This window comes from Mauremys mutica, chromosome 6, assembly GCF_020497125.1.
Source record: "Mauremys mutica isolate MM-2020 ecotype Southern chromosome 6, ASM2049712v1, whole genome shotgun sequence".
Taxonomy (NCBI): domain Eukaryota; kingdom Metazoa; phylum Chordata; order Testudines; family Geoemydidae; genus Mauremys; species Mauremys mutica.
In genome coordinates, this window is record NC_059077.1 from 57007962 (window position 1) to 57028409 (window position 20448).

The 20448-nt window shown below is 38.8% G+C and overlaps 1 protein-coding gene across 13 annotated transcripts in view; it reads right to left on the reverse strand.

Moving 5' to 3' along the window:
• Window positions 1-20448, reverse strand: part of KIAA0825 (KIAA0825 ortholog) — a 429759-nt gene that overhangs the window by 136121 nt on the left and 273190 nt on the right. The window contains exon 21 of one of the 13 annotated variants that reach the window (XM_045022171.1): window positions 16471-16770. The exons of 11 other annotated variants lie outside the window; for them this stretch is intronic. In XM_045022171.1, the coding sequence (XP_044878106.1) occupies window positions 16674-16770 (97 nt within the window). In that variant the 3' untranslated portion in view covers window positions 16471-16673. Of the gene's footprint in view, window positions 1-16470; window positions 16774-20448 lie in introns of those variants that run through there. One more of the 13 variants, XM_045022170.1, reaches the window with a different exon arrangement.

Here is a 20448-nt window from a genome sequence, read left to right on the forward strand (position 1 = left end):
AAGAACCACTACACAAAATTTTAAAACTAGGTTTGGGGAAAAGCATACTGTGATCTTCCTTCTAAGGATCTCATCTTGGTCCCATTAAAGTCAATTAGACTTACAAAATAGGCTCAATGGGAGAAAAATCAGATGCTAAATATATAAGATATCTAAACTCTCATTTCTATCCCAGCTTGCATTAGACATAGATCTAAACTCAAGATCTAAACACACCTGAAATTTGGAGACAAATGTAATCTGGCTCAAGATCCAAATGTCACAGTTTGGATCCATCATTTGTTTGCATGTGAATGTGAAAAGTTTACAAGCAAAACAATGGGAATCCAGGCCGGCAGATGCTGTGTGTCTAGTCAACCATCTGTTTAGGGGTCAGGAAGGTTGTTGTTTTTTTCTCCCATAGGGTGAACTGTCAGAGGCAGAGAGTTTCTTCACCTTCCTTGCAATGGATTAAGTAGGAATGTGATTAGTACCTAACTGAAGTACTTGGTTGAGTTGTTAATTCACTGTAACTTGTGGCAAAATACAAAATCTGTACAGTATTTTGAAGGATACGTATGTGGGATGCTTTTACAGTATTTAACTCTATGGCAAATTTCCTGCCTCATGCCAAGACTGTAGCTATTTAAGATTTTTTGTTTCTGTCTGAACACTTGATCAAGGTAAAAAAATCTAGTAAAGACGATTTCTTCAAATTGCGCGCATCCCACATATGTATCCTCCAAAATACTGTACACATTTTGTATTTTGCGACAAGTTACATTGAATTAACAACTCAGCCAAGTTCTTCAGTTAGGTACTAATCACATTCCTACTTAATCACAATCCCAGGTAAATAAAGATGGGTAAATGGGTGGCTGTTCCTGACACTCCCGATAGGGTGGATATAGACTCGGGACTAAACAAACTGAAGCAATTTAATAAATCTGAGATGTACAGCACAAGAGGTTGGACACTATTAATTTCTTTGTCTTAATTACTGAAAACAAGATAATTCTTGTAAAACTACAGGGTGGATTTGTAGCATTGTAAACATAGAAGAACATCCTTTCTGGACATGATATATTTGCAGCTGTAAAACACAGTGGAAATATGAATGAATACGAAGCCAGGATTAGGAATTTTGCAAATTTCAGAGCAAACTAAATCTAGGGATTTATAGTTTTTTTACCACACAGTTAACCAAAGTATTCATTCTCTGTATTACATGGAATCTTAATCTTTTTTAAATTATCTATAAAACCCTCTGAATCTATTTTTTCCTGAATAGAATATGTTGTTTCACTGTACCACAACAAACTTTTGAATTTATCTGAGTAAAAGTAGAATTCACTTGTTCTGAGATCAATATATGCAGTGATTATATTCCAGTTCTTTTAAAAAGAAGATGCAGCTTTGCACTAAACAATGATTAAGAACACTGGGACTGAGAGGAGCTGCAATCTATTATATCCAACAAAGCCTTCCCTTGGAATACGGTAGTAAATCCTTCTTGGTTTGGATCCCTGAGGAGTCTTCTATATTTGCAATGAGCAAAGAATCTGACTTCCAGGACTTCTCAAAGCAGAATAATCATTTCAGAAAAGAATGAGACTGCAACAGAAATGGTGCAGATTGTGCCAATTTATGAGTGGTCAAGAAGGATTTACACTCCTGGGGACTGTTGAAGGGTGTGCCTGCCTTGTAGCTCCTCTTGCTGGCTGAACAAGGCCCTTCAGGCACACTTCCCCCAGCTTCTTCTAGAGGGGAACAGAAATAAACCACTCGCCTCCAGAGTCTTATAAAATATTGCCCTTCTTCTAGAGTTCAGTTTATACAGCTTCCCCCAAAGAGCTCCCCTTTAGGGTCAGGGGTCTGAACAAACCTTCCCTCTTGGGGCTGAGAGGATTTTAGACCTGGCCCATATCTTCTGCCCTTAATTCAAAGGGGCCATACCATGGGACACTGAGACTAACTCTGATCTCACACTGATGTAAATCAGGATGAACTCTGATGAATCCATAAAGTTACACAAGTATAAAACTGTTGTAAGCAAGATCAGAATTAAGTGGTTTTATTACTTGCTGAGATATAAATTAAAAGACAAAGATTTAAGATTCTTACCTAGTCAATTTTCATTTCTAATATTTAAATAATTCCTATTAATGCTTTGAACAATAATGGACCAAAAGAGCAGCTATACTGCTTGCCTCTCTCAAAGTGTCTCAAATCTGTTGTGTCTATGCTCCCTAACACATGATCATCATTTGCGTTAAAAGTTTCAATCAAAATCACATTTGCCTTCCATCCAGGAAAGCAGCATAGTCCATAGAGCTGTTACATCTGTATCTGCTATGATATAGATAAAGGGTAACCTTATTTAACATATTGAGCCAAGGTCAAGCCTTGTGGAGAGGGAGAAAGCAGTAGATGTGATATATCTTGGCTTTAGTATGGCTTTTGCGTCTCCTTCTCATAAACAAACTAGGGAAATACAATCTAGATGGAGCTACTATAAGATGCATAACTGGCCGGAAAACTGTTCCCAGAGAGTAGTTATCAGTGGTTCACAGTCAAGCTGGAATGGCATATCAAGTGGGATCCTGCAAGGATCAGTTCTGGGTCCGGTTCTGTTCAATATCTGCATCAATGATTTAGATAAATGGCATAGAGAGTACACTTATAAAGTTTGTGGATGATACCAAGCTGGAAGGGGTTGCAAGTGCTTTGGAGGGTAGGATTAAAATTCAAAATGATCTGGACAAACTGGAAAAATGGTCTGACGTAAATAGGAATTCAATAAGGACAAATGCAAAGTACTCCACTTGGGAAAGAACAATCAGTTGCACACATACAAAATGGGAAATGACTGCCAAGGAAGGAGTACTCCAGAAAGTGATCTGAGGGTCATAGTGAATCACAAGCTAAATATGAGTGAAAAGTATAATATTGTTGCAAAAAAAGAAAACATTATTCTGGGATGTATTAGCACAAGTGCTATAAGGAAGACAAAAAAAGTAATTCTTCTGCTCTATTCTGCGCTGATTAGGCCTCAACTCGAGTATTGTGTCCAGTTCGGGTGCCACATTTCAGGAAAGATGTGGACAAAATGGAGAAAGTCCAGAGATAAGTAACAAAAATAATTGAAGGTCTAGAAAAACCTGACCCATGAAGGAAGACGGAAAAAATTGTGTTTGTTAGTCTGGAGAAGATGGAGGGGCATGATAACAGTTTTCAAGTACATACAAGTTTGTTTTAGGGAGGAGGGAGAAAAATTGTTCTTCTTAACCACTGAGGACAGGACAAGAAGTAATGGGCTTAAACTGCAGCAAGAGCAGTTTAGGTTGGATGTTAGGAAAATCTTCCTAACTGTCTGGGTGGTTAAGCACTGGAATGAATTGCCTAGGGAGGTTGTGGAATCTCCATCATTGGAGATTTTTAAGAGCAGGTCAGACAAACACCCGCCAGGGATGATCTATATAACAGTACTGCCTTGTGTTCAGGGGACTGGACTAGAAGGCCTCTCGAGGTTCCTTCAAGGTCTACAATTCTATGATTCTATTCAACTGAGTTTCATCAATTTATACTGGCAGAGAAAGTGGTGAATAATATTTAAATGAACTTTTGCTTTTGAGGCAAACGAGAGCCGATGTATTAACACTTGGTCATCTTCCTCACTCAAATGCCATAAGCAATGAATCCTTAACACAACCTTTTCGGACACTGAGAGGAACTCACACATTGGCACTTATGTGCCATTAACCTTTCAACAAGAAAGGTGAAGGTGGTGAAACTCCCCAGCCTAGAAGGTTTCCCCACTCATCTTCACAAGGCTAACAGTGGAAAAGCCCAAAAACTCATTCCCTCACTCACCTCCCTAGGACTCTTAGTCCAATCCACACAGCCAGTCATCCCCTGGACTTAATCTTCCCACTACCAGGCAACAAGAAAGACCAACAATCCTGATTCAACCACAAACCCTGATAGACTCCCACAAATTCCAAGCCCTGCCAAAAGACAACAGCATTCCATGCACAGGATGAGGAGTAGGGGACCTGATGAATCACTGTCATTTTACACTAGCCTCAACCATCAACATGCTGGCCCTCAAAAGGCCCATTTTCCCCCACCACCCACATAGATCTCCTTGGTTTTCGAACACCCTGTGCCAGAAGAAGAGGATGTGGTGGAAATTCAAGCACCACTGGTGGAAAACAAAGGCTGATACAGACAGGATCTAACATGAATTCCTCAAAGCCTATGCTGAGGTCATATTAAAGACCAAGAGATTTTACTATCAGCCACTTCTGAAGCTGCCAAATCCCACCTGAAGGACCTATACAGGGCAGTTATCCACTTAATTAATCCTGCATGCCTATAGCCTGCATCAGAGCTGAGCACCGAGTGCTGAGAAGAACCATCATCCTACTTCACTGAAAAGATCAACCACATTCAGGAAGGCTTCTCAAACAGTATGGATCTGTTCCACCTACACCCACCAACCAACAGCACACTTGCATTTCCAGAGCTCAGTACGTTCACTCATCAAAAAGTTCCAGACTAAAGGAGTCTTGACCCAAAACTTGTGAATCTGACCTGCAACAGAACCACTTTTCTTGCAATCCAATAAGTGCAGCTGGCCCCGACAGAAATTGTCTAGCAGGAATCAGGTTGCAGGAGTCAGCAGGCTGATACTTACACTCAGTAGCAGCAGTCCAGTGGGGCTGCTCAATGCATTTAGCCCCCAGCTCCATTTAGTCCTCTCCCTGCCTCTACTGTCTCTAGCCTTGCTCCTGTTTCTGCTCCTTGCCCCAGCCTACACCTGCTCCAGCTCCTGGATGAGATCTGCACATATATGAAGAACAGCTAGCTGAAGCTGAACATGAGCAAGACAAAAGTGATGGTGGTGGGTGGAGGAAAGCATTTTGAAGCATTTGCAGCTATGGTCTCCTTTGGTTGAAGGCTCACACCCACAATTGGTCAGTTCACTCCATAGCTTAGGAATACTCTTGGATGACTTGCTGACACTAAGCTTTCACATAGCAGCATATGCATCTAATGCTTTCTATCACTGGCTCGCTACAAGACAACATCCGCTCCTGGCAGATGATGACCTGGCCTAAATTTTCCACGGCTTCAGCATGTCTCGGCTAAACTACAGCAATGCAATTTACCTGGGCATGAAGCCTTGAGCAGTTAGGAAGGACTCTGCAGTGCAACTTTTGCATCACAGGTTACAGCGAGCACATCAAACCTCTCTTCCACTCTGTACACTGGCTTCCCATAGAATTTCAAATAGAGTTCAAGGTCTCAGTCCTTATCTTCAAGGCAGTCCATGACTTGAGCCCAGGATATCTGAAAGTCTGCCTAAAAATCTGGGATGAAGACAATGGGCAACTACACTCCTCTGGCAAACAATACTCTCTATAATAAAGGTAAAGCTCATGTGTTCTGGGGACAGAACTTTATCAGGAGCTGGTCCAAGACTGTGGAATGAACTCCCTCAGGAACTATCACCAACCTCACCACCTTCTGCTCCAAATGCAAGATACATTTCTTTGACCTAACTTTAATATAAAACACATAGCAATAGGTATATTTAAAAACAAAACAAAAACTCTACCAAAAGAAGATACTCCACTGCACACACATCTTCCCCTGGGAAGCAGATGAGAGAACAAACAACATATGACAGACGTTAGTGAAGTTGGGTACAGATATGGTGATGAGCATAGTACGAGAACCATCTATATTTTAAGTATTTATTTCTAAATAAAAACCTACATTACACTGGAAATAAGGTTGAGAGTTCACATCAGTAACATAAGAGTAAGAAACATTACAGAGATGTTGTAAATATCTAAAACAAGTATTACAAACTCAATAAATTCAGAGTTAAGATGTTCAGGCATGGAAATGTACCCCAAAACTTTGACTCTACCAGGCAGAGGTGTCACTGGGGAAGGAGGGAGAATTTTTTTTTTAAAAATTAGTTCCTTGTAAATCAGACCACAAACACTAAAATGCTTTAATCATAATTGTACGATTATTATTTAGTGTCACTACAGGATAGAGTTAAGGTTGATTTGGAGTGACCAGGGAGCTTTGCGAACAGGGGCTGCTAACAGGGAGTTTTGCAAGGGAGTTCTCCAGGTGAAGGAGGAGCTAATACAGCATCTGTGGGGTAAGTGACTGTCTGTAGTGTGTGTTTGTTTGTGTTTGGGGGTTACTTGCTGTGTGCTGAGCTTGTGTTTGTCAGTCTGTTTGTTTGTTTGGTTGTTTGAGGGACCGTGTGCTCTGGCTGGCAGTTGGAGGCAGGTTTGAAAGCTCGAAGCCTCTGGTAATTGGCTGAGCCTTAATCAGTGGGCGGGGCATTCACTCAGGCCAGGGCTTTATAAAGCCGCGCACAAGCGACCAGGGGCTGCTAACAGGGAGTTTCGCAAGGGAGTTTAGAAGGGGATAGGGAAGGGAGTGGGAGCCCCTCGCCAGCCCTAACCCCTTCCCCGTGGCCCCCCCCTAAAACCTATAAACCGAACCACATTCCAAAACTACTTTCCGTAAACCACCCTTTCACTAACTAGGAGACAATGCAGGCAGAAGCCCAGCAGCAGAGTGGGGGCTATCCAGTTTATTGCGCTGACTGTCGCATGTATGATTACCTGCCCTGTGGGCGGGTGGCGTATGTGTGCAGTCGGTGCAAGGAGCTCCTGGCCCTCAGAGACCATGTACGGACTTTGGAGGCCAGGGTGGCGGAACTGGAGGAGCTGAGAGAGGCAGAGAGGTATGTTGATGAGGCTTTCTGGGACACTGTAGAATTGTCCCACCTCCGCTTAGACAGCTCCTGTGCTGTTGAGGAGGAAGAAGGGCCCAGGGAAGTAGAGCAGTCAATGGGAGCAGAGGGAAACCTTCCCATAGTTGGGACCCTCCTTCCAGATGGTGCTGGGGTTGCCTCTTGCACTGAGGTTGCCTCTCCGGGGGAGGGAACTCCAGTTTCTAGGAAAAGGCAGGTGTTAGTAATGGGAGATTCGATTATTAGAAATATAGATAGCTGGGTCTGTGATGACCGGGAGAACCGTATGGTGACTTGCCTGCCTGGTGCGAAGGTTGCGGATCTCTCGAGGCATCTAGATAGACTTATGTGTAGTGCTGGGGAGGAGCCGGTGGTCGTGGTACATGTAGGTACCAATGACATAGGGAAGGGTAGGAGAGATGTCCTGGAAGCCAAATTTAGGCTGCTAGGGAAGAGACTGAAATCCAGGACCTCTATGGTGGCATTTTCAGAAATGCTCCCAGTTCCACGCGCAGGGCCAGGTAGGCAGGCAGAGCTTCAGAGTCTCAATGCGTGGATGAGACGATGGTGTAGAGAGGAGGGGTTCACGTTCATTAGGAACTGGGGAAACTTCTGGGATGGGAGGAGCCTATACAGGAGAGATGGGCTCCACCTAAACCAAAGTGGAACCAGACTGCTGGCACTAAACATTAAAAAGGTTGTAGAGCAGTTTTTAAACTAGGAGATGGGGGAAAGCCGACTGCTGCAGAGGAGCGTGTGGATCGGACACAGACTTCTCTTAGGGGAGAGTCTGATGATAGAGAATCTCCAGGTTATAGTCAGGAGCAGAGGAATGAGAAGTATAATGTAAGGGCCGGATCAGATGATAAACAGTCACATAAAAAAGAATCTGGCACATCAGAAAAAGGCAGGCTAATAAACAGGGACAAGTTTTTAAAGTGCTTGTACACAAATGCCAGAAGTCTAAATAATAAGATGGGTGAAATAGAGTGCCTTGTGATAAAGGAGGATATAGATATAATAGGCATCACAGAAACCTGGTGGACTGAGAGCAATCAATGGGACACAATCATTCCGGGGTACAAAATATATCGGAAGGACAGAACAGGCCGTGCAGGGGGAGGAGTGGCACTATATGTTAAAGAAAGTGTAGATTCAAATGAAGTAAAAATCTTAAGTGAATCCACAGGTTCCATAGAGTCTCTATGGATAGAAATTTCATGCTCTAGTAAAAATATAATAGTAGGGATCTATTATCGACCACCTGACCAGGACAGTAATAGTGATGATGAAATGCTAAGGGAAATTAGAGAGGCTATCAAAATTAAGAACCCAATAATAGTGGGGGATTTCAATTATCCCCATATTGACTGGGAACATTTCACTTCAGGACGAAATGCAGAGATAAAATTTCTCAATACTTTAAATGACTGCTTCATGGAGCAGCTGGTACGGGAACCCACAAGGGGAGAGGCAACTCTAGATTTAATCCTGAGTGGAGCGCAGGAACTGGTCCAAGAGGTAACTATAGCAGGACCGCTTGGAAATAGTGACCATAATACAATAGCATTCAACATCCCTGTGGTGGGAAGAACATCTCAACTGCCCAACACTGTGGCCTTTAATTTCAAAAGGGGGAACTATACAAAAATGAGGGGGTTAGTTAGACAAAAGTTAAAAGGTACAGTGACTAAAGTGAAATCCCTGCAAGTTGCGTGGGCCCTTTTTAAAGACACCATAATAGAGGCCCAACTTCAATGTATACCCCAAATTAAGAAAAACAGTAAAAGAACTAAAAAAGAGCCACCGTGGCTTAACAACCATGTAAAAGAAGCAGTGAGAGATAAAAAGACTTCCTTTAAAAAGTGGAAGTCCAATCCTAGTGAGGCAAATAGAAAGGAGCACAAACACTGCCAACTTAAGTGCAAGAGTGTAATAAGAAAAGCCAAAGAGGAGTTTGAAGAACGGCTAGCCAAAAACTCCAAAGGTAATAACAATGTTTTTTAAGTACATCAGAAGCAGGAAGCCTGCTAAACAACCAGTGGGGCCCCTTGACGATGAAAATACAAAAGGAGCGCTTAAAGATGATAAAGTCATTGCGGAGAAACTAAATGGATTCTTTGCTTCAGTTTTCATGGCTGAGGATGTTAGGGAGATTCCCAAACCTGAGCTGGCTTTTGTAGGTGACAAATCTGAGGAACTGTCACAGATTGAAGTATCACTAGAGGAGGTTTTGGAATTAATTGATAAACTCAACATTAACAAGTCACCGGGACCAGATGGCATTCACCCAAGAGTTCTGAAAGAACTCAAATGTGAAGTTGCAGAACTATTAACTAGGGTTTGTAACCTGTCCTTTAAATCGGCTTCAGTACCCAATGACTGGAAGTTAGCTAATGTAACGCCAATATTTAAAAAGGGCTCTAGGGGTGATCCCGGCAATTACAGACCGGTAAGTCTAACGTCGGTACCGGGCAAATTAGTTGAAACAATAGTAAAGAATAAAATTGTCAGACACATAGAAAAACATGAACTCTTGAGCAATAGTCAACATGGTTTCTGTAAAGGGAAATCGTGTCTTACTAATCTATTAGAGTTCTTTGAAGGGGTCAACAAACATGTGGACAAGGGGGATCCGGTGGACATAGTGTACTTAGATTTCCAGAAAGCCTTTGACAAGGTCCCTCACCAAAGGCTCTTACGTAAATTAAGCTGTCATGGGATAAAAGGAAAGGTCCTTTCATGGATTGAGAACTGGTTAAAGGACAGGGAACAAAGGGTAGGAATTAATGGTAAATTCTCAGAATGGAGAGGGGTAACTAGTGGTGTTCCCCAAGGGTCAGTCCTAGGACCAATCCTATTCAATTTATTCATAAATGATCTGGAGAAAGGGGTAAACAGTGAGGTGGCAAAGTTTGCAGATGATACTAAACTACTCAAGATAGTTAAGACCAAAGCAGATTGTGAAGAACTTCAAAAAGATCTCACAAAACTAAGTGATTGGGCAACAAAATGGCAAATGAAATTTAATGTGGATAAATGTAAAGTAATGCACATTGGAAAAAATAACCCCAACTATACATACAACATGATGGGGGCTAATTTAGCTACAACGAGTCAGGAAAAAGGTCTTGGAGTTATCGTGGATAGTTCTCTGAAGATGTCCACGCAGTGTGCAGAGGCGGTCAAAAAAGCAAACAGGATGTTAGGAATCATTAAAAAGGGGATAGAGAATAAGACTGAGAATATATTATTGCCCTTATATAAATCCATGGTACGCCCACATCTCGAATACTGTGTACAGATGTGGTCTCCTCACCTCAAAAAAAATATTCTAGCACTAGAAAAGGTTCAGAAAAGAGCAACTAAAATGATTAGGGGTTTAGAGAGGGTCCCATATGAGGAAAGATTAAAGAGGCTAGGACTCTTCAGTTTGGAAAAGAGAAGACTAAGGGGAGACATGATAGAGGTATATAAAATCATGAGTGATGTTGAGAAAGTGGATAAGGAAAAGTTATTTACTTATTCCCATAATACAAGAACTAGGGGTCACCAAATGAAATTAATAGGCAGCAGGTTTAAAACAAATAAAAGGAAGTTCTTCTTCACGCAGCGCACAGTCAACTTGTGGTACTCCTTACCTGAGGAGGTTGTGAAGGCTAGGACTATAACAATGTTTAAAAGGGGACTGGATAAATTCATGGTGGCTAAGTCCATAAACGGCTATTAGCCAGGATGGGTAAGAATGGTGTCCCTAGCCTCTGTTCATCAGAGGATGGAGATGGATGGCAGGAGAGAGATCACTTGATCATTGCCTGTTAGGTTCACTCCCTCAGGGGCACCTGGCATTGGCCACTGTCGGTAGACAGATACTGGGCTAGATGGACCTTTGGTCTGATCCGGTACGGCCTTTCTTATGTTCTTATGTTCTTATGTTTGGATTTTTATTTTTATTTTTTTAGTTTAACCTTAATTCTAAATTTTCTGGGTTTGTAATTCTTGTTTTGGGGATAATTACACCATTCTCGTAAGGATTTTCCACTTGAAGTTACTGATATAAACTCATCCTTACCACAATCTTAATAAAGATTTTACATGTAATACACTGTATTCTTCATATATAATAAAGAGGTTGAATCCCTTCAAAACCCAGCTCCACCTTAACTATGAAGCATGAACAGTGCATATATAATTTCAGTAAAGTTATTGATTTAATACCTTACTTCTTTTGCTACAATCCATTTTGTTAATTGATGTAAATTACTTCTGCCAACAGCCCCCTGATTATGCTTGATATGTTGAATTTTACATAAACATCCAGAACAGTGTCCCCACTCTGGTATTAATACAATGTGCATGTGTGCACATGCACGCACACACACACACACACACTGTTCAAACTCACCTGTTCTCTGGGGTTTACCTTTATTTTTAACTTAACAACAAAGCATAAAACGTAAACTTTCTACTGTTCCATTCTGCATCAGAGAGCCAGCATCTATACTCCAACATTTATACTTCTGGGTTAGAATGAACTTTGTCACCGAGGAAATATCTCTCTTAAATTGTTGGGAACTACCACTGGAAATGGCTAGAATATTTGTCAAGCATCCTGTATTTTAGTATGAGGGGAGGATTCAGGATGACAGAACCTCATGTATTTGATGCTATTGATGGCTTTGCATCTTAAGGATGATATATATCCTAAGAGAGAGACTTCCATCCTTTTTATCCTGCAATTTTTCATTTTCTTTAATTGTTACATTAAGCAAGAATTGATACAATGCAGGCCTGCTCCTCTACTCTCTGGACTCCCATTGAAACGTTGGACAATAAGGCCTCAGGTCATATTAGTAAGGAGTACAAATTATAAGACTTTTTATAGTGCTTTCCTACTTTTTCAACAAACTACACAGCTAAATAGGTTTACTTATTTTTGAATGTTCTGGGTATACTTCTTATCCCTCCATTTAAAATATCTGGAGACTCTGAGCCTTAAGAGGATAACAACATCCAGATAATATTAAAAGTTATTTTTACTAATTATGCATATCTTTTTTATCCTGTGAGAGGGGATAAAGTTTGACTGTATGATCTGAATACAATTAGCTGGCATAGCAGATTTATGTGTATTACAGGATTTTTTTTTAGTATGACTGTGATCTTGATGGATACATAATTGTTAACAAAATTGAATTTTTTTTTAAATGTGCATTTTGGGTTTACCACAACTTGACCATTCTCACGTACCTTTGGAAATATAATGTAACTTTATCTCTGAAATAAATTCTTCTTTGCTGTTTATTTCTTAAAGGCAAAAAAAAATCTATTCTTATTGGGGTTAATGCTTTTTCATTAATTCCTTGAAAAATGGAAGTGAAATCTGAATGTTCTCACTGGGCCAATGGTTGACCCTGGTGGAGAAACTGAAGTTTGGAGTGCTTTGACTGACAGGTCTGAAACCTTCCAGTCTCCTGTTGGCTTGCTCATCCCTGTCTCAGGAGTATTAAAAATTGCCTTGGTTATGGGAGGTGGAGCATGAGTGTATTTCTGATTCTCAGACAGTGACAAACTCTCCTCCCCATTTTGCCTCTCTTTGATGTTCTTCTTGGTTGAGGGTTAGCAGCAAATGCATCTTTTATAATTAATCATAATTTGATCATAGTAGCATCAATAGGCCCCAATCAGGTCTCACTGCACTAAGTGCTGCATATAGATGATGCTAAATCTGTTTTGTTGGCACAACCATACTGTAAGTATTCTGTAATAGCACATAGCTGTAAGTGAACACCAACTGTGTGCTTGGGAAGAAGTTCTACCTCACTGAAAACTGGTTGTATTTCATAGCATGTTTGTCTTTCTGTTTTTTGTGTATTGTGCATAAATATAAAGCACTTCTCATCTGACCTTAGTTTCTGTGTGAAGAAAGAGCTGATCTGGACATTCTAGTATGTGGGCCAAATTCCATTTCCTGGGGATTAGTGAGGTACCCATATAGGGAATGTCATAAAATAGAATGGAATATGACCAAGTTTATTGCTGGATGATAGATAGGGGCAATGTTTTTTGTTAGTTGGTTCAAATTGTTCTATTAAGCCCCCATCCAGCAATGAGGACTGTGCAGGTATAGATGTCTACCCATACAGATCCCATTGACTTTGGTGGAACTCCATAGGGGCATATGGGTCATTTTGTGATCAGGGTCTAAATTATTATCATATAAATGATAGCCCTCATGGTGGCAGCACTGATAAGAACAACCCAACTTTAATAACGAAGCAATGTTTGTGTCTGACGGGAACATATTTTGATATAAAAACAATTGAGTTTCAAGCTTCCAATGGATAATTATCAGTGAATTTTTAAAACCTTAGAAATTATGAAAAATAATGTAACAGAATCCCTTAAAGTACACTTTAGCAAATGGAATAATTAATATGACTGTACTTTGCAAATACACATTAGAAGACAATAGGTAACTAGGAGCAACTCTTATGGTATCTGTACTAATAATCACAAGTTGCTAGTATGCTTTGTGCTATGCATTCATAATGATAGTTTTGGGGCATCATGGTCTAGACTCTAGAGCACTGGCATCCAACCTTTTCAGAAAGAGGGCCAAACATATTATTTAAAAAGGTCATGAGGCCACAGTCAATAATCTGAGATATATTCCCTGGCCTACTCTGCACAATTTTGCTTCCCAAGCGGAATCACCTGCAATTCCCCTGCTGAGGATTCTCCTAGCATGGAGGAATCACCAGAGAGTGTAAGACCAGTTTATTCAGTTTTTACACCTCCTTCCCCACAATGTCTGGTGCAAGTGGAAAGCATAGTGTGGAGTGGCACGATGAGGGTGGAGGAAAGTCTGGATGGTGGGTGCTGAATCCTGATTAACTAGGAAGTCCATAGGGTACTGCTCTAACCTGTGTTGGTTCAGAGAAACTGGGAGAGTTTATTGTATATTAATTTAAAGTGTAAGATCTATTTAGATTGTAAACTGTTTGGGAAAGAGACCATTTTTTTGACTGGGGCTCCTAGGCTCAAACAAAGAATAATTGGTTGTTGGGTCTCAATTTCTCCTGTTTTTTCCCCTCTCCTGAGCTGCCAAGGTAAAGATTGAGAACCTCTGTCCTCATATTTTCATTTTTAAATTCTCTCATGATTTTAGATGAGCTAAGCCTAAAACCATACCACATAGGCTATCCCAAGATCTTACTGCTCTGGTCTTGAGTACACAAAGTTCTCCTGGTTAATGAAGTGCAAAACTCACAGGTTGTTTACCATAAACAAATAAAAGTCAGTATTACTACACAGTTTTAGACCATAAGAATAACATCAAGAGACAGTGGAGTAAATTGCTGAGCAAACCATTTAAATATACACCACAGAGTATCATATCTAATATACCCTTAGTAATCATCACTACAGCTGAACACCTCTATACTTCATATGCTATAGAATAAAATATATCATAAGATAGAAATACACAATGCTGTTGAAACTCTCCACAAGAAATTCAATAGACAACCAAAGTCTCTATTTTGATACCAAAAAGCTTCATGTCAGGGTGGTTAAACACTGGAATAAACTGCCTAGGGAAGTTGTGGAATCTCCATCTCTGGAGATATTTAACAGTAGGTTAGATAAATGTGTATCACAGATGGTATAGACAGTATTTGGTCCTGCCATGAGGGCAGGGGACTGGACTCGATGACCTCTTGAGGTCACTTCCAGCCATAGAATCTATGAATCTATGTTATTTGTTCCAGTCACTTGAGAATCAGACTGCAATTAGATTTTTACAAATGGCTTTCCCCATGCTGTATTATGGTTAGCTAAATATGGAGTTTTCATACCCCTAAATATGGACTTGAGTTTTTGCTAAAAATATTGTAGAAAGCCACCTTGTGTATATTAAAATATACAATGGCTGCATTTTTTGCAAAAATGTAAAAAATTTGTAAGTAGCAAGGGTGACCTCCAGTGTGCAATAGGTTTATGCCACTGCATCTTAAATGAAATATATTCTGATTTGTTGTCCCACTATAAATTAAGAGTACTTCACTAGATCAAGTATGAACTTAATTTCTTGTATAAAAGATAGGTAAATGTCATTGTCAGTCCTTTCACTTTTAATTATGATTTCCAAGTAGGAGCATTTGCAGCCAGAAAGTATTATATTGAACAGTAAAGGAAAAGGGAATTGTATAAACAGAAAAAGTGAGAAAAATGTGTTTCTTTGCAAATGTTCAAATGCAGATTAGGGTGATCTGAATTTTTTTTTAGAAGACAATTAAAATAAAACATAACATTTATAATATTCTAAAAATGAGGAGGTTTTTAAAGAAATGCAGCAAACATTTCACATTGTGAATAATATTTCAAATTACACAACTACTCTCTATGGAAGAATTTAGACTATAATACATTTACATAATACTCTACGTGAACTTAAATATTCAAGAATTCGGGGTGCCAAAATAATCATGTATTTCACTTATACTAAAGAGTTTTACCTATGAAAATATAATAGTTTACTGTAACGCATAATATAATCCATATTAGTCTCTTATTCTGAATAGTAGCTCAGTACTAAAAACCTAGTCTATCATTCCAAAATGTAAATTCATTATGCTGACCTTTCCATTTCAGAAAGATGAGTCAACTGGATATCTTTGAATGAAACTTCAGTCAATCACATTTCTTTTAATGAAACCATAATAAATACAATCATAATAAATTCAAATAGTATGAATATTTTCTTGTAAAATCTTTTTTCATTGCCATCATTAGTATACAACTTACCTTTTGGTAGTTCATTTTGAATTTTTTTATAATAAATGTGGAAGATTTTTTTAAAGCTAACTGTAAACACACAAAAGATCTAATTATGGGTGCCTACTAGTACTATTGCCTGTCAGTGTAAGTTTATCCAGGGTCTGTCAGTGTTTTCATTATACATCCCTATTTCCAGAAGGTTATAATGTGAACATTAAAATTTTGCTTCTGTTTGATTCTTGGCATACTGTACAAGATATCAGGCCAAAATGTTTTTTTAAAATATATCCAGTAACAGTCAGTTGCCACATTTTTAAGCTATACTAGTGGAAGAAAAAGAAGAGTGCTTATAGTTTTTTATCTACTGATAATTTAAAAACAGCTTATTGTTTTTAAAAGCCGAAATGTTTCATACTGGTAATCCTAATGTAGATAAGTGACCATCAATACGGGCCAAATCATATCTGCCTTACTCAGTCAAGTACTCATAATGAAGACAATGAACCCATTTTCATGACTAAGGTTAGAGGGATTTGGGCTTGTGGTTTCACTGATGTGCAAATAATGGAGCAGTAGGTAGGCTTTGAAATACAAGATATCATTCTCTTTCCTTGGACTTATATATCCTAAATTGCTTATTTATCTTGTCAAGTATCTGTGCCCTGCTTACTAAGAACTGCCTGATTAGATATTGATATGTAATAGCCTATGGAATTGTTATGGTTTATTGTGTGTTGATAGTTTGAAGAGAGGATCTTTGGAAACATCTCAAACTATACCTTAATGATGATTCAGCATATTGTGTCAATATGCAAATTAGGGAGGCTTTCAGTATGCTCTCATTGTTCCAGCCATGCTGGAAGAAAGACAAGATTCAATGGATGGGGTTTAATAGGACAGCAACTTTATTCACTTACCACATTCTGGGAATACTCGGCAATAAATCATACAATGCAGGTTGTCATTCTTTCCTTAATTGTTTCTACTTATTCGGGAAGGCTGCTATCTGCCCTCCCGCTTCCCAGTCTGGTCCCAGCCCATTGCTGGGACCCCAGTGCCTTCCCTTATATAAGAATTAAAGGGATCTGGAGAAAGGGGTGAGATGGGGAGTCTCACTGCTGCACTAAACTCCCATGGCTCCATTCAGGCAGGTTTCTCCTTCGCATCCTCCTTCCTTCATAACCCAGTGCAAAGAAGTAGAAAGCCCTTTTTCTTTTGGCCTGCTGGACAAAGACCCACCACATTCAGCTACAGTGAACACATCTTTTAAAGTTAGGTGAATTTTGTCACTGAGCTACAGTATTAGATTACATTATTATATTAAACATCAGGTTTTTTGTTTTGTTTTGAAAATGTGATTTTGTTTGAGCACAGCTTAAAATAAAGTTTAAAACTACCAACATATATTAACTTTGTCTCCAAAGAGTGGGCTGCGTTATCTAAAAGTATGAAAAAGTCTTAGATTTTCATCTCTTCATATATTTGCATAGCACTTTACGCAATTAGGCCTCAGTCTTGATAGGGGCCTCGGAGAAGTATGGTAATTAATATTTTAAATAATAATAATAGTAATCATAGATTAGATTAAGGACATTTCAGCATTAAACTTGAATTTCTTTGATTATATGCGAATAATACAAAAATCAGACTTTTTCAATCCTTTAACATTTTTGTTTGTCTATTTCTCTGACATTACTTCTAGCTGTGGCACCTCAAATTAACTATAAATCAGAGACTTAAGTCTAAGTAAAATTGACTTCATGAATTCAGGATGCATTTTTTTGCCAGTTTCCAAAATTTGATCACGTGCATATGAGACCCAGCCCTTCTCACTCAGACACAACTCCTATTGAACTCAATGGGTCAAAAGCAGCAATCAAGATCAAGGCCCAGTTCAACTCAATAGGAACTGTAATAGAATAATGGGTGCAAGATTAGGGTCATTGCATTGAATTATATATCCTAAATTGCTTATTTCTCCCTAATTGATTTTATCTATCTATCTATCCATCCATCCATCCATCCATCCACACATACACACACACACGATATAATGGCAAATGAAAATTATGAGTGTGCTCAGATATCAAATTAAAGCATGAATAAAATATATCCTGTCAACCAGTTGAAATTAGCATAAATATCTTACCCATATTTTGTGTTAATTGTACATCATATGGATTACATTTACAGAAAAATGGATATAGTGCTCTTTTTGTGTATCATTTTATCAAGTGTCAGTTTTTCAGTGGTGTCAGACACTCCTAGATTTTTGAGTAAGGAGAGATTTTTGTGTTGTTTTGTTTTTCTGTGTTCTTCTAATGCAGTGTTTTGGCAAAGTCTGCAAGTTTCTTAAATGAAGATTTTTTTTCTTTTCTATGTATCCGGAGACCATTTTAATTCACTCACCAACTAAATTCTCAAAGGGACTGGTGTATATGGTAACACAGGAGCCAATATCCCAGCTATCAGTTTTCATACAGCCAGGCTGGACCTTTACATTACCGCTGCCCCACATTTATTGTTCCTTCATTGTAACTGTCAGCATTTCCTGACAGAACATTATGGAGCACATGGCTGCAAAGTCGGTATCAATCAGTCCACGATCATGCAGATATAAGTAGCAGACTATTGATAATGGACCTTAAATCAGATCATCATGGCTTAGGCATAAAATTCTTAAAAGGCAGTAACCCTGTGGGATCTCCATCTTGCTTGCACCTGTTACAAAGCACACAAGCTAAGCTTCTACTACCAATCAACTACAACTTTCTAGGACAGCAAAAAAATGAATCAATTTAAAAAAAAACCACCATTGCACTATGTACTATATTCTGAAAGCAGAGGTAGCAATTAATACAACTTTTCACTATAGCTCCTTTAAACTACATGTAGTAGAAATATTACACAATACCTGCCATTACACTAATGTTCTTTTTTCCCCATTGATAACAGCAGTTTTGTTGTGCTTTGAAAACGTCTTACTTCAAAAGCACTTCAACTTGATATGGCCATTTAACAAGAAAAGTGAGAGAATGTGTGTAGTTTAGAGGAGCTCTTCACCAAATTGAAAGCACCATGTTAAAAACAAAAGGATCTAATTTGTCCCAGACATAAATAATAAAACAAAACAAGAGTTGCATGCAAATTTAGTAACATAAAATTTAAGGTGATAAACAGAATGGAGCCTGGCTTCTTGTTTAGTATTCCTTAGTTATCACCATAATTGCTGCATGTCTGTCATCACTAGGAAAAGAAAAAAGTGTCTCTCTCTCAGCTGCTCCCCTGCTTGTTTTGTTCGCTGTATTCTTGTAAAGTGGGAGAAAATAAGTGTCATTTAATGAATAGTGCTATTCTTTGTCTGACAGCTTCATATCTGTTAGGTGTAGGAGGCCTAGTACTTTCCTTTTCTGATAATGTTTTTGACAGTGTGCTAAATTCCTCCCCCAAAAGGCCAGCGTATATATTCTGCTAAAAGGGGCTTCATCTATCCTGAATGGGTGCCCTCTTTTAACCCCCTTCAGCTTCTGTTCTTACATTAATTGAGCTGATCAGATTGAGCATATGAATTTGTCTTTGATGTATTCGTATGTTTAGTTGACTCTGCTCGCTCTCTCATTGGCAGCGGACAGAGCTCTCAGACAAATAGGACTGTTGCCATGGTAACAAGCAATAGCTAGGGATCTCTTGAAAAATATTTTTATTTCAAAATTCAAACTGGAAAATTCTCACTGGATATGGTTCTCGGTTCTAAACGTGTCATGTCTAATGATGAATGCAATTAGGAATCCCACCAGTGTTTTAAATAATAAATTAGGCTAATTTTCTAGGCCTGGCATGATGACATACAAATAGTAAAAAGGAATCTTCTCTTTTTTCTCCATGACAAAAGACTTATTAATGACTTTTGTTCTTAGGATTTCAAAATTAATAGAATGGTAGACTAATGATACAGTCTTCTTTATGTGCTGAAAACCAGAGGCCTAGAGGTAAACTTTTTAAAAAAATACTTCAAGCTGCTCTGATATTTGGTTATTTCATACAAAAGCAGGTGAAGAAATCCTTCTACAAATGTTGAAAGCTACAGCAGTTGGTAAATCTCAGAGGATAAAAAATGCCCATAGCCATTTTTAATTACCGAGCATGAAAAAAGGATGGATGTTGAACATAAGTTTCGTAGGCCCCTACAATCTTAGAATGCCAGAATTTTAATTCTTAAGATCACATTTGAAATACAAAGAAACAATGAAAAGAAAAAGGCCTAACTGTAGAAAAGGACTGATGATTAAACTATGATTAGTAATTAAAATACATATTTTGTATTATTCTAGCTGCTATTATTTCCCCTAGAAATTAGCTTCCTGACTTCAGCTTTTAAGATACTGCCTGTCAATGTACAGTAATAGAGTTTCAGGGTTCTGCCTCAACATGTAATTATACTACAATGAAACCCATTGATATCATCTTTTATGCTACTTCCAATTAGACTTGTTCAGTCTTCAAGGGTCAATCCCCTATGTCTTAGTATTGAGTTAAATGTTAAAACTCAGAACGTCCAGGATTTGATGTCAATTACAAGAAAAGTGAGGTTATATAATAGTGATTCCCTTTAAATCTATGTGGTATATCTGTGAATTTGATAAGGTGTACATGGTCTTACTAAAGTCGGTAAGTCATAATCATACAGAACAACTGATGGCATGGTGAAAAGAAACCTAAAGAAATACTGGTGAGAACATCTGCTGCTCTGTTAAGTGTGCAAGTCTTAAGTATGGATTCCTTACTCTCAAGCTACTAGAAGGGCAAAAAAGTAACTATATAAAACATTATATAAGTGGAAGAAAAAATGAATTCCAATCTTCCCTCTTTTGTTTGTCTTAGAAGAAAAGCGTTTCATA